The sequence below is a fragment of the Oncorhynchus clarkii genome, chromosome 12, assembly GCF_045791955.1.
Source record: "Oncorhynchus clarkii lewisi isolate Uvic-CL-2024 chromosome 12, UVic_Ocla_1.0, whole genome shotgun sequence".
In the NCBI taxonomy this organism is placed as follows: domain Eukaryota; kingdom Metazoa; phylum Chordata; class Actinopteri; order Salmoniformes; family Salmonidae; genus Oncorhynchus; species Oncorhynchus clarkii.
Window position 1 is genome coordinate 72,350,884 of NC_092158.1, and position 15,604 is coordinate 72,366,487.

At 42.4% G+C, this 15,604-nt stretch overlaps 1 protein-coding gene across 2 annotated transcripts in view; it reads right to left on the reverse strand.

Moving 5' to 3' along the window:
- LOC139421207 (protein tweety homolog 3-like) overlaps positions 1-15,604 on the reverse strand; it is a 64,883-nt gene that overhangs the window by 40,386 nt on the left and 8,893 nt on the right. For both annotated transcript variants that reach the window (XM_071171869.1, XM_071171870.1), the window contains exon 2: positions 1,775-1,944. In XM_071171869.1, the coding sequence (XP_071027970.1) occupies positions 1,775-1,944 (170 nt within the window). The remainder of the gene's footprint in view (positions 1-1,774; positions 1,945-15,604) is intronic.

The following is a 15,604-nucleotide window of genomic DNA, read 5'->3' on the forward strand; positions in this document are numbered from 1 at the left end:
CCTCCAATTGAGAGCTTCAATGAAGTAAGCAGAAGATTAGTTCTAAAAATACCACCATCTCACCACAATAGTTAGACACTAAACCATCAGCAGCAGCTTTCAGATGCTACAAGATACCAAACTACATCCCTTTAATGCAGATAAATTGTTTACCTACACAAAAACAGAATAATTTCTCAAAGGGATTAAATTTACGGGTCAAAGTTTAGAAGAATTGTGGGGGTCCTGTCTGTCATCCCCAGACTACAGCATGCAACCCATGGTTTGTGAAGTCCAATGTCAAATGAAGATCTGCTCTTGTATCCTCAGTTCAGAAGGGGGGGAAGTATAAACAACAATAAAAGTGGCATCTGACAGTGTGTGTGTGTCAAATACCTCCTGTGTCCATTATGAGTTCGGAGACAGGTCACAGTTCTGTTCTCCTTAGAGCACAGCCTGCAGCAGAGTAAACTATTCATCAATTCTAGGGGTGTAACGGTTCACCAAACCCACGGTTCGGTACGTGTTGCGGTTTTGGAGTCACGTTTCAGTTTGGTTTCGGTACAGTGGGAAAATTAAATGCTGTTCACAATGTTCAGCATTCACAATGTTCCTGGCATTGTCTGTTGTGACAGAACTGTTATGTTGGGCCTCTCAAGCTTCCACTCTGATGCTGCGTTTCGAACTATGTGAGAGGTGGGAATTTACCTGTTGAGGGCCATTCAAGTGGATTTTTCCCAGTCCTATACATATAAAATGTACCCTTCCCTCTTGGTTATTAATGCACCATGATAGTTGCTCGAGCACTAAACCGAAGACTGGTAGACTGTTTATTTTTTACAATCGCTCTTGTAATTTCTTTGGCCAGGTCAGAATCAGCTGCCAAAGAATGCTTGAATGCAGAGGGGAGACGATGTTGTTGTTATTATTTCTTAGCGTTTCTGTCTTGTTCCGGTATACTGGGGTGTCAACATGAGGTGTTGGCAGCTGCATAGGCTAATCTCCTTGAACGACATACTGTTAAGCATTTATCCACAACTCTCTGTCCATCGGCGCTGTAATCTACTGGGAAGCCAAAATGTTCCCAAACTGGAGATTTAAACGATGAATGAAGACCCTCCAATTCTGGTTAATCAATCCCACCACTCACCATCATACAAAAATAATTAACTTCTGCACCTCACAAAAGTACAGTTTGATATGCGGCAATTAAAATTAAAATGTTGATAAAAAAATTATGCAAAGGAACTAGCTGTTTTAACGGAATAGCCTGAAATGTACTCAAGAGACACAGGTCTAGTGTTTTTATTTTGGACTGTAAATATCTTTTATGTATTCACTCGGGTTCACAGTATGGACCAAACCGAGGTCCCTGTACCGAACGGTCCGGTACGAATACATGTACCGTTAAACCCCTAATAAATTCCCTCCGGCAGACTAGGCATGAGGTCTTAAAGCCAGTCACGTATGACACTGTGGGTGGTGTTCATTCATCTCAGAGGAAGACTGCTGGCAATGTGTTAGATAACAAAGGTATCAAGGAGGAGATTAAAAAAGGCACAAACTGCTCCATCATGCATGGAACGCGCTTATGTCGGTGCACTACAGGGCCAATCGAGGATGTTAAGGGGTGATGGTGAACATTGCTAATCCTTGCATTGTCGTCTGCAGTCCCAGGCTTTACATGTTGAAATTAGAGATGGCCCACCTCCTTACAGCTAGGCCTGTATTTTAGGTAGTGAACCAAGGGTCTGTTGAGTGATCAGAGCTGTACGTCTTTCCATGTGGGACTCACCTGCAGACGAGCGTGGCGATGATGACACACCAGGCGGTGCAGCAGCAGTCGGCGTTGGGCTGCTCCTCGCTCTTCTTCCGCCGGCAGCACAGCCAGAAGGAGTAGAACAGCAGGAAGAGGAGGTCCAGGGCCAAGCAGGCTAGAGCCACGCCTCCCAGCAGCAGGATGGACTGAGGGGGAACAAGAGGACGATGAGACGTCATCTCACACACATAATGAATAATAGCAACGGAAAGTTTTACAGTTATCACACACACACACCTGCTGTGGAAAGCTTTCAGAGAGACTTTCCATTTTGTGGTCCTAGAACAATAGTCTAATTTAGACCATTTTTTTTTTTTACTGCATAGCTGTTGCCCGTTGGAATGATATTGGGGGAAAGGGGATACTTATAGTCAGTTGCACAACAATGCATTCAACCTAAATGTGTCTTCCGCATTTATGGCAACCCCTCTGAATCAGAGAGGTGTGGGGGGCTGCCTTAAAAAGACGACCATGTCATCTGAGACCGGGGAGCAGTTGTTGTTGGGGGTTAACTGCCTTGCTCAAGGGCAGAACGGCAGATTGTCCCACAATGCCGGCTTGGGGCTTCAAACCAGTAACCTTTTGGTTACTGGCCCAACGCTCTAACCGCTAGGCTATCTTGCACATCCAGTCTGCAAGGAATGAGAAGCTATTAAAGCAGATATACACTCTGACCACCCAGAGGAGTCACATGGCAATGAGATGGTCTGTCTGATTATTAGCTATGCCCTTTGGCTCGTCATAGCTCATTTACACCAGATCACACTTAATTAAGGGTTATCGTCATAACTTTGAGAATAACGTAGAAGGCAGAGGAGAAAAACCTCAAGCCTCATTAAAACCCCCATCATGAACAAGCACAAACACACCACCATAAGACGCATACTCTGAGAAAGCCTACTGAAACACATAGAAACCATATAATCTTAGTCTCTAACGTCCTCACACATGAATAATCTGTGTTTCCCTGGCCTCATTTTTGAAGTTTCACTTAAAGCCCGTTCTCATAATACAGGGGAAGGCCACAATTATTCCAAATCAAGCCCAAATTTCAAACAGGATATACAGAATCATAAAAACAGAAGATACTGTAAAGCATATTATGCTCCCAATCTGTCTGCTGTACAGTACCTTCAGTCTTATGATTCATCGTAATGGATATATCCTGTATGAAATTTGGGCGTGGCTTGATATCAAATAACTTGATTTGTGTGGGCCCAGTGAACCCCTGTTTCCATGTGAGCACTGGAATCTTTGGACGCTCACAAGCTGCCATCTTTCCCTTTCCAGAACGGGGTGCTGGAGAGAGCATTGTGTTGGCTCAGGCCAGACCAGAGCTTGTGACTTTATAGGAAGTGGGGTAAAGAGAGTCAGGGTTCGTGTGAGGCGACTTACTTCTCCAGCAGAGGGAAAAGAGAAGAATGACTGTCACTCCACTCCAGACAAAGTCTTAAGTGACCAGGGCCCTGGGGTGACTGAGGGGAAGGCCACTGTCGTTTGGGCTTAGCACCGCTCACTCACTCTTTACTGCTGTCAGATGTACATTTGCAGTGATTTGCCCAATGAAATACTGTATATTATTAAAATGCCCAGGTAGCAGTGGTAATTATTTGGCTTTACTACCTCATGGATATCAGGTTGAGAACAAACGTGCATAGGAAATGGTCTTTTGGATTATTGTTCTTCTCCACCTTTTCCTGTTGTAACGCCTTAAATGAGAATGAATCCAGTATTACCGCACCCTCCCTCAACAACAGCTGCTCTGAGCTCCTTTGAGATAGGAAATGATTTACAAAATGCAAGACAGCCCAGCTCCTTTGGGCAAATGCTAAATAAGGATCTAATTTTAGGCGCCGCCTGGGCTCCAGTCTTCTGTTCATGCGTGCGGACTAGAGGTCGGCCGATTTATGATTTTTCAACGCCGATACCGATTATTGGAGAACCAAAAAGGCTGATACCGATTAAAATCGGGCAAATTTTTATTTGTAATAATGACAATTACAACAATACTGAATGAACACTTATTTTAACTTAATATAATACATCAATAAAATCAATTTTGCCTCAAGTAAATAATGAAACATGTTCAATTTGGTTTAAATAATGCAAAAACAAAGTGTTGGAGAAGAAAGTAAAAGTGCAATATGTGCTATGTAAGAAAGCTAAAGTTTCAGTTCCTTGCTCAGAACATATGAAAGCTGGTGGTTCCTTTTAACACGAGTCTTCAATATTCCCAGGTAAGAAGTTTTAGGTTGTAGTTATTATAGAAATTATAGGACTATTTCCCTCTATACCATTTGTATTTCATTAACCTTTGACTATTGGATGTTCTTATAGGCACTTTAGTATTGCCAGTGTAACAGTATAGCTTCCGTCCCTCTCCTCGCTCCTCCCTGGGCTCGAACCAGCAACACAACAGCCACCATCGAAGCAGCGTTACCCATGCAGAGCAAGGGGAACAACTACTAGAAGGCTCAGAGCGAGTGACGTTTGAAACGCTACTAGTGCACGCTAACTAGCTAGCCATTTCACTTCGGTTACACGAGCCTCATCTCGGGAGTTGATAGGCTTGAAGTCATAAACAGTGCAATGCTTGACGCTCAACGATGAGCTGCTGGAAAAACGCACAAAAGTTCTGTTTGAATGAATGTTTACGCGCCTGCTTCTGCCTACCGCCGCTCAGTCAGATACTTAGATATTTGTATGCTCAGTCAGATTATATGCAACGCAGGACACGCTAGATAATATCTAGAATATCATCAACTAGTGATTATGATTGATTGTTTTTTTATAAGATAAGTTTAATGCTAGCTAGCAACTTATATCGGCTTACTGCATTCGAGTAACAGGCAGTCTCCTTGTGGAGTGCAACGAGAGAACGGCAGGTCGTTATTGCGTTGGACTAGTTAACTGTAAGGTTGCAAGATTGAATCCCCCCGAGCTGACAAGGTGAAAATCTGTCGTTCTGCCCCTGAACAAAGCAGTTAACCCACCGTTCCTAGGCCGTCATCGAAAATAAGAATGTGTTCTTAGCTGACTTGCCTAGTTAAATAAAAAAAATGTACAAAAAATTGGCGCTCAAAAATACCGATTTCCGATTGTTATGAAAACTTGAAATCGGCCCGAATTAATCGGCCATTCCGATTAATCGGTCGACCTCGAGTGCGGACAGTGAAAAGCGAACAAAAAAAACAAAGCATTCTCCCTAAAATGGAACAGTAGATAAAAGGAAATGAAGGCTCTCGAAGTAAATCCATTAAGATTTCTTGACTTTAATGATATTCAGATGCATTTACTTATCGAGCCCATCTCAGGCAAAAGGTCATTAATTCTTGCACAGGAAAAACAAAATAGACTTTATACGGCCAACTGTATGCCAAGTAAAGATTGCTTAGAAAACAAATAATTCACATTCCTTAAATGAAAGAGGATATATGCAGAAGTTGGTCACTATTGGTTTTTATAAACTGGGTGGTTTGAGCCCTGAATGCTGATTGGCTGACAGCTGATTGGCAGGTACTCCGCGTTGTGTCGTGCATAAAGAACAGCCATTAGCCGTGGTATATTGGTCATATACCACACCCCCCTGTGCCTTGTTGCTTAAATGAACAAATTATTTTGCTTGGTGTTAATTAACAGTTACCAGACACTAATTTATCTATCCAGCTGCCTTGTCACTTTACCCATACGTAGATGTACATATCTACCTCAATTACATCGTACCCCTACACATTCATCCCGTGTATACGGCCAAGTTTTTCTATAATGTTTATTTTTTCTTTCTCTGCATTGTTGACAAGGACCTGTATGTAAGCATTTCACCTTTGTTAACGAAGCATGTGACAAATAAAGTTCGATTTGAAAATTGTAACCAACTGGGCAGAGCCCGTTATGAGCTTTATAAAGCATGATTCAATCATTTAGGACATGATTTGGAGTGTGCTATAGTGGCAAATTAATCCCTCTCATATAGCCTCATTTCAGAACAGGGAAAAGAGAACAAGGGTCTATGTGGAAACTGCCAACTGGCTTAAAAGTAAGGCAAAAGTGAACAGGAAACAGAATGCTGCAACTGAGCAGGAATGCAGCTAAAACAAGCCAATCTGGGAGCATGGCCCGTATCAATGAGGATATGCTTGCTCCCCCGATTTAGCCTAATGTCCAAAGAATAGCAGGAGCTTGTCTTCTCTATTGGCAGTGTAGCCTTCTCAACTTGGAGTGTAAAATCATATCAGCATGACAATTTATGTAGTAGTAAGACACTTTATTCACCTACGGGTAAAGTGGATCAAAATGATAAGAAAGTGGGTTCAATACTGACATAAAGTCCTGGCTAGGCTGCAAGGTAGATGTCATATGGTCTGGGATCAGATCTTACAATATAGAACTTTGATGTGAAAGGGCACCCATCTGCTGAACCTTGGAAGTCTTAGGGTGAATGTGAGTGAGTGAGTACTTTTACCATTTGTACATCGTTACAACACATAGTATGACATTTGTAATGTCTTTATTCTTTTGGAACTTCGGTGAGTGTAATGTTTACTGTTCATTTTAATAGTTTATTTCACTTTTGTATATTATCTACTTCACTTGCTATGGCAATGTTAACATATGTTTCCCGTGCCAATGAAGCCCCTTGAATTGAATTGAGAGAGAAAGAAAAAGAAAGAGAGAAAGAGGTGAAGAGAGCTCGAGCAAACAAAAATGCGAGGTGTTTGAGTAATGAAAAGGAGTGTAAGTGAGTGAACTGACAAACTGAATAGCTTATGTGAATCAGTTTAGGCTAAATACACTGCTAAAAAAAATAAAGGGAACACTAAAATAACACATCCTAGATCTGAATGAATGAAATATTCTTATTAAATACTTTTTTCTTTACATAGTTGAATGTGCTGACAACAAAATCACACAAAAATGATCAACGGAAATCAAATTTATCAACCCATGGAGGTCTGGATTTGGAGTCATACTCAAAATGAAAGTGGAAAACCACACTACAGGCTGATTCAACTTTGATGTAATGTCCTTAAAACAAGTCAAAATGAGGCTCAGTACTGTGTGTGGCCTCCACGTGCCTGTATGACCTCCCTACAATGCCTGGGCATGCTCCTGAAGAGGTGGCGGATGGTCTCTTGAGGGATCTCCTCCCAGACCTGGACTAAAGCATCCGCCAACTCATGGACAGTCTGTGGTACAACGTGGCGTTGGTGGATGGAGCGAGACATGATGTCCCAGATGTGCTCAATTGGATTCAGGTCTGGGGAACGGGCGGGCCAGTCCATAGCATCAATGCCTTCCTCTTGCAGGAACTGCTGACACACTCCAGCCACATGAGGTCTAGCATTGTCTTGCATTAGGAGGAACCCAGGGCCAACCGCACCAGTATATGGTCTCACAAGGGGTCTGAGGATCTCATCTCGGTACCTAATGGCAGTCAGGCTACCTCTGGCGAGCACATGGAGGGCTGTGCGGCCCCCCAAAGAAATGCCACCCCACACTATGACTGACCCACCGCCAAACCGGTCATACTGGAGGATGTTGCAGGCAGCAGAACGTTCTCCACGGCATCTCCAGACTCTGTCACGTCTGTCACATGTGCTCAGTGTGAACCTGCTTTCATCTGTGAAGAGCACAGGGCGCCAGTGGCGAATTTGCCAATCGTGGTGTTCTCTGGCAAATGCCAAACATCCTGCACGGTGTTGGGCTGTAAGCACAACCCCCACCTGTGGACGCCAGGCCCTCATACCACCCTCATGGAGTCTGTTTCTGACCGTTTGAGCAGACACATGCACATTTGTGGCCTGCTGGAGGTCATTTTGCAGGGCTCTGGCAGTGCTCCTCCTGCTCCTCCTTGCACAAAGGTGGAGGTAGCAGTCCTGCTGCTGGGTTGTTGCCCTCCTACGACCTCCTCCACGTCTCCTGATGTACTGGCCTGTCTCCTGGTGGCGCCTCCATGCTCTGGACACTACGCTGACAGACACAGCAAACCTTCTTGCCACAGCTCGCATTGATGTACCATCCTGGATGAGATGCACTACCTGAGCCACTTGTGTGGGCTGTAGACTCCGTCTCATGCTACCACTAGAGTGAAAGCACCGCCAGCATTCAAAAGTGACCAAAACATCAGCCAGGAAGCATAGGAACTGAGAAGTGGTCTGTGGTCACCACCTGCAGAACCACTCCTTTGTTGGGGGTGTCTTGCTAATTGCCTATAATTTCCACCTGTTGTCTATTCCATTTGCACAACAGCATGTGAAATTTATTGTCAATCAGTGTTGCTTCCTAAGTGGACAGTTTGATTTCACAGAAGAGTGATTGACTTGGAGTTACATTGTGTTGTTTAAGTGTTCCCTTTATTTTTTTGAGCAGTGTATGATCAAACAGAAACAGCATAACACCTATTATCAAATGCATCTCACGGCCTGATGACATGTTAAGTATTGTCCTAGAGAAACGGGTATATTGCTGAGTACTGTAGGTCCAGCACCAGTCCCATACTTCAGCCTGCAGCACATAGGGAGAGGGCAGGCACTTCATATGTAGTTCACACAGGCCTCTCGCTCATGTTTGTATTCCTGTGGGGGAATACAGGTTGGGAGTTCATTGTAATTACACAGATTTCGATCCAGACAGTTTCTCCTCCCCTAGTAGTCGGATATATTAAACAGGAAAATACCGGCACCCTGGTTCTCTAAACAGATGCATTTTTCAATAAGATCAGCCTAACGGGCTGCCCCTGGGCTCTTGGTGAATTGAGGCCTCTCCATTGAAGCGCTTTATTGAGATGGTTTCCCCACCCTGGAGAAACAAAATCTGAACTCAAATTACAGTATCTCACTGAGCTCCATCTCCTGGGCAGCCATCTGTGTTACCTAGTGATATTATACCACTACTTCATGGATACACAGCGCAAACATTTTCAAATACTACATATGCTGAAATGCAAGTTGAGAAAATTCATACCTCGAGTGGTTAAATAAATGGAAAATAGTCATTGTCACTGTCTGACTAAGTGAAGTTCAAAAGGGGCTGGAGAGGAGCCGTACCATCCTGTGAACAGGATGCTGGCATTGTTTCAACCCCTTCTCATCTTCCCAGCTTCTTATCCAAGATGATGGGAATTCAATGCTGACTAATAATGACCTTCAATTTAAAAGTAATTCTCTACCTTTTAGTCATGATTTCTTTCATTTTCACTCCCCATTGTCAAGAAAAGGAAATGGTCCTTGTTCTATGTTGCGATTCAAGTTTCAGGGATGGGAGTTCTGTTTTTCACATACCAAAAAAGCAAATCGTGGTCCATATGTGTTCAATTAAAGGGCACTTAAGTATGGCTTTGAATTAGACACATTGCCATGAAAGAATAGCAGACCCAAATCACAAGACTAGGGAAGAGAGAAAATAACACGTGCTGACTCAACTGTCCACTTTGTCCATTACAATCAGGTTTCACTTCCAGGTCAAATTCCCCACATCTAAAATGAACCGCTTGATGAACATATGCAGACGGATGCAGTGACAAACAGCCTGTTTCCTGTAACAGCTAGGAGTCTTGTGTCACACCAGGTGAACAAGCTGACATAACAGATTATCACCCTGTTGCCCTTCTCCACTTCCTGTGCATGAAGGCACATCATTAGATGACACTACGTAAAGACAAAAGTAAATGGATAAATACAATTTCATTTTTGGCTAACACTCCACCACACCAGGTACATAAAAATTGGTTCTCTCATACATCGATCTCACTGTGCTATTGGCAGTGTGGATGTCAACATACTTGCCCTAACCAAAGTAGCCTACTTTTAAAAAAGGCATTTCTGGCCAAGTATGGCCTAAATCTAAAGAATATGTATTTTCCCACTCCTCAGGTTCAGGTTCTGGTTCTCTGACCCAGGTAGGAGGCTGAAACCATGCTGGCCCTGTCTACTTTTCTCACCCCAGTCTGCCCACACCCAAACAAACTGAGCTCCAGTCCCACTCCCGTCCATCAAAATGGCAATAGACTGATAGACTACCTCTCTTCTTCCACCTCGGAAAACCTTGGCTCTGGTCCACAATTTACAAAAGATGCCTCTTGACAACCCCCCTCCATGTTGGCCTTCTGACGCGAAGGATTTTGTCAGACAGCCATCTTCACTCGTTTCTCACTATTGCCAAAACATTTCTAACTATAAAGCACCAATGAAGAAAGTGGATGACTGTCTCATCATTAAGACATCATTAGATATCAGAATGAAAGGTGTGAGGACAAATGTTGCATATATGCCTGGTTAGGCCTATAGATCTCCTTTGTGGGCCAAATCAGAGGTTAAGGGGAGAATTGGCGTACTTGGCAACATAGGCCTACTCAATTTGTGGACACTTGAGGCGGGGGTAAAACAAATCCTGGCTTTTGTCGTACCCTGTCGACAGACTGGCAATTATCTCTCATTTTGAAATCCACTTCAACACTAAATTCTTAGCACTTGTCGTTAAGAGAAAAATGGGAAAAAGGTCACTGATCAGCGCATCAAGGACAGAGTGGATTTTACTTCAGTGAGGGTTGAGTGAAACCCTCAAGTAAATGAGCTGAGAATATCCATTAATTCTAACCCTGTGAACAAGTGCCATGCTGCAGAGTGCAGGAGGATGGTTCTCCCCTCCCCAATCTTCAGCTGTGCAGCTCGCTTGCACTGGGCTGCTGCACTCACTCATCTTCTACTACACACTCATTGGCGTAACCTCTAAATCTATGGTAGTGGGACTTGGTGGTGGGCAATAGCCAGGGCAGTTCGTTCATGCAAATGACCTTAGGGTAAATCCATATAAATTAAATCACTTTTTGACAGCATCTCTTTTGATTCAAAACTAAACTTTCCATACATGTTTGCCCATGGAAGAAGTGGTCAGAAAGTGACTTTTTGGATCTGGAGGCCAACACATCCAGGAGATCGAGGTACTTAAAGTTTTGCATACCCCACCATATCATGAGATCATGTCTTCATCACTCGAAAATATAAATACTTAAGTTCGATATTGTTTAAAAGCTTACAAAACAGGTTTGTCAAACTTTTCTAAATTCTAGATTTGTTATTTTTTTTTAACCACCAATGGACCTATCCCTTCACACCACTGCAACACCTTTGACATTTTAAGTGAATTGTAATTTTAACTTCAAATTAGTGCCACAAAGATGGCCGTCGGTCCACCCAATGTGCAATGTCAACTTAAATGATCATGCCTATTGTAGTATCTATCCGATTTCCTATGGAGGATATGTACATACATAACTTATGTATTTATATATTAATGTTACATACACTTAGGTCAGAGTCATTAAAACTTGTTTTTCAACCACTTCACAAATTTCTTGTTAACAAACTATAGTTTTGGCAAGTAGGTTAGGACATCTACTTTGTGCACGACACAAGTCATTTTTCCAACAATTGTTTACAGACAGATTTCACTGTATCACAATTCCAGTAGGTAATTCCAGAAGTTTACATACACTAAGTTGACTGTGCCTTTAAACAGCTTGGAAAATTCCAGAAAATTATGTTATGGCTTTAGAAGCTTCTGATAGGCTAATTGACATAATTTGAGTCATTTGGAGTGGTACCTGTGGATGTATTTCAAGGCCTACCTTCAAACTCAGTGCCTTGTTGCTTGACATCATGGGGGAAAAAAATCAAAAGAAATCAGCCAAGACCTCAGAATTGTTTTTGTAGACCTCCACAAGTCTGGTTCATCCTTGGGAGCAATTTCCAATTTCAGGCATTTGGAAATACTTATTTTCCACCATAATTTGCAAATAAATTCATTAAAAATCCTACAATGTGATTTTCTGGATTTTTTCCCCTCATTTTGTCTGTCATAGTTGAAGTGTACCCATGATGAAAATTACAGGCCTCTCATCTTTTTAAGTGGGAGAACTTGCACAATTGGTGGCTGACTAAATACTTTTTTGCCCCACTGTATGTAGTTATCAGATCACTGCTTATCAAAACATTTAGCAATAATGCTTTCACTTATAGACTCAGCAAAAAAATATGTCCCTTTTTCAGGACCCGGTCTTTCAAAGATAATTTGTAAAAATCTAAATAACTTCACAGATCTTCATTGAAAGGGTTTAACTTCTTTGGGGTAGGTGGCAGTATTTTCACGTCCGGATGAAAAGCATGCACAGAGTAAATGGCCTGCTACAAAGCCATAAAAGCTAGAATATGCATATTATTAGTAGATTTGGATAGAAAACAAGTTTCTAAAACTGTTTTAATGATGTCTGTGAGTATAACAGAACTCATATGACAGGCAAAAACCTGAGAAAAAAATCCAACCAGGAAGTGGGAAATCTGAGGTTGGTCTATTTTCAACTCAGCTCCTATTGAAGATACAGTGGGATATTGGTATGTTGCACTTCCTAAGGCTTCCACTAGATGTCAACAGTCTTTAGAACCTTGTCTGATGCTTCTACTGTGAAGTGGGGCCGAAGGAGAAGGGAATGAGTAAGATCTGCCATGAGCTGACCATGCTCTGACCATGTGCATTCACATGAGGGAGCTCTGTTCCATTGCACTTCTGAAGACAATGGATTTCTCCGGTTGGAACATGATTTAAGATTTATGTTAAAAACATCCTAAAGATTGATTCAATACATAGTTTGACATGTTTCTACTGACTGTTACGGAACTTTGACATTTCGTCTGCTTTTAGTGAACACGCTTCGTGACTTGTTGTTGATTTGTTTACCAAATGCGCTAACAAAAGTAACTATTTGGACATGAGTGATGGACATTACCGAACAAAACAAACATTTCTTGTGGAAGTGGGAGTCCTGGGAGTGCATTCCGACAAAGATCAGCAAAGGTAAGTGAAGATTTATGATGCTATTTATGAATTTTGTTGACTGCATAATATGGTGGATATATTTGTGTCTTAATTGGGCTCTGAGCGCCGACTCTTTTTTGCTTTTTCCGTAAAGCTTTTTTGAAATCTGACACAGTGGTTGCATTAAGGAGAAGTGCATCTAAAATTCCATGCATAACAGTTGTATCTTTTAGCAATGTTTAATATGAGTATTCCTGTAAATTGATGTGGCTCTCTGCAAAATCAAAGGATGTTTTGGAACTTCTGAACGTAAGGGGCAAATGTACTCAGATTTTTGGATATAAATATGAACTTTACCGAACAAAACGTACAAGTATTGTGCAACATGAAGTCCTATGAGTGTCATCTGATGAAGATCAAAGGTTAGTGATTCATTTTTATCTATATTTCTGCTTTTTGTGAATCCTCTCTTTGGCTGGAAAAATGGCTGTGTTATTCTGTGAATAGGCACTCACCTAACATAATCGTTTGGTTTGCTTTCGTCGTAAAGCCTTTTTGAAATCGGACACTGGCTGGATTTACAACAAGTGTATCTTTAAAATGGTGTAAAATACATGTATGTTTGAGGAATTTTAATTATGGGATTTCTGTCGTTTTGGCGCCCTGCAGTTTCACTGGCTGTTGAAGAGGTGGGACGCTACCGTCTCACCTACCCTAGAGAGGTTAAACACTGTTTTCCATGCTTGTTCAATGAACCATAAACAATTAATCAACATGCACCTGTGGAACGGTCGTTAAGACACTAACAGCTTACAGACGGTAGGCAATTAAGGTCACAGTTATGAAAACTTAGGAAACTAAAAAGTGGCCTTTCTATTGACTCTGAAAAACAACAAAAGAAAGATGCCCAGGTTCCTGCTCATCAGTGTGAACGTGCCTTAGGCAGTTAGGAGGTATGAGGATTGCAGAAGTGGCCAGGGCAATAAATTGCAATGCCCGTACTGTGAGACGCCGCTACAGGGAGACAGGACGGACAGCTGATCATTCTCGCAGTGGCAGACCACGTTTAACAACACCTGCACAGGATCGGTACATCCGAACATCACACCTGCAGAACAGGTACAGGATGGAAACAACTGCCAGAGTTACACAGGGAACGCACAATCCCTCCATCAGTGCTCAGACTGTTCGCAATAGGCTGAGAGAGGCTGGACTGAGGGCTTGTGAGGACCTGCCTTACAACAGGCCTACCAGATATCACCGGCAACAACGTCGCCTATGGGCACAAACCACCGTAGCTGGACCAGACAGTACTGGCAAAAAGTGCTCTTCACTGACGAGTCGCGGTTGTGTCTCACCAGGGGTGATGGTTGGATTCGCGTTTATCGTCAAAGGAATGAGCGTTACACAGAGACCTGTACTCTGGAGCGATATCGATTTGGAGGTAGAGGGTCCGTTATGGTCTGGGGCGGTGTTGTCACAGCATCATCGGATTGAGCTTGTTGTCATTGCAGGCAATCTCTGTCCGTTACAGGGAAGACATCCACCTCCCTCATGTGGTACCCTTCCTGCAGGCTCATCCGGACATGACCCTCCAGCATGACAATGCCACCAGCCATACTGCTCTTTCTGTGCGTGATTTCCTGCAAGACAGGAATGTCAGTGTTCTGCCATGGCCAGCGAAGAGCCTGGATCTCAATCCCATTGAGCACGCCTGTGACCTGTTGGATCGGAGAGTGAGGGCTAGGGACATTCCCCCCCCAGAAATGTCCGGGAACTTGCAGGTGCCTTGGTGGAAGAGTGGGGTAACATTCTCACAGCAAGAACTGGCAAATCTGCAGTACTTAATGCAGCTGGTGGCCACATCAGATACGGACTGTTACTTTTGATTTCGACTCCCCCTTTGTTCAGGGACCCATTAATTAATTTCTGTTAGTCACATGTCTGCGGAACCTGTTCAGTTTATGTCTCAGTTGTTGAATCTCGTTATGTTAATACAAATATTTACATGTGTTAAAACCTCTTAGAACTACTCATCCCGAATCCGGTATGTTTGTCATCAGCAACCGCTGAATAGCATAGCACAACAGTCAAAAAATATTACTAGAAAATATTCATATTCATGAAATCACAAGTGAAATATAGCGAAACACAGCTTAGCCTTTTGTTAATCACCCCGTCGTCTCGGATTTTGAAATTATGCTTTACAGCGAAAGCAATACAAGTGTTTGTGTAAGTTTATCGATAGCCTAACATAGCATTATGTACACTTAGCATCAGGATGCTTGGTCACGAAAATCAGAAAAGCAATCAAATTAACGATTTACCTTTGATGATCTTCGGATGTTTTCACTCACGAGACTCCCAGTTAGACAGCAAATGTTCCTTTTGTTCCATAAAGATATTTTTTATATTCAAATACCTCCGTTATTTTGGTGCGTTATGCCCAGGAATCCACCGGAAATAGCGGTCACGACAACGCAGACAAAAATTCCAAATTATATCCATAATGTCGACAGAAACATGGCAAATATTTTTTTTATAATCAATCCTCAAGGTGTTTTTCAAATATCTATTGGATAATATATCAACTGGGACAGTTGGCTTTTCACTAGGACCGGGAGGAACAATGGCCGCCTCTCTCTTTTGCTCAAAAATCACTCAGAGCCCCCACCTGACCACTTACGTAATGTGGTCGTTCACGCTAATTCTTCAAAATAAAAGCCTGAAACTATGTCTAAAGGCTGTAGACACCTTAGGGAATCCATAGAAAAAGGAATCTGGTTGATATCCCTTTCAATGGTCAATAGGGATGCATAGGAACACACAGGTTTCAAAATAATAGTCACTTCCTGATTGGATTTTTCTCAGGCTTTCACCTGCAATATCAGTTGTTATACTCACAGACAATATTTTTACAGTTTTGGAAACTTTTGAGTGTTTTCTATCCTAAGCTGTCAATTATATGCATATTCTAGCATCTGGTCCAGAGAAATA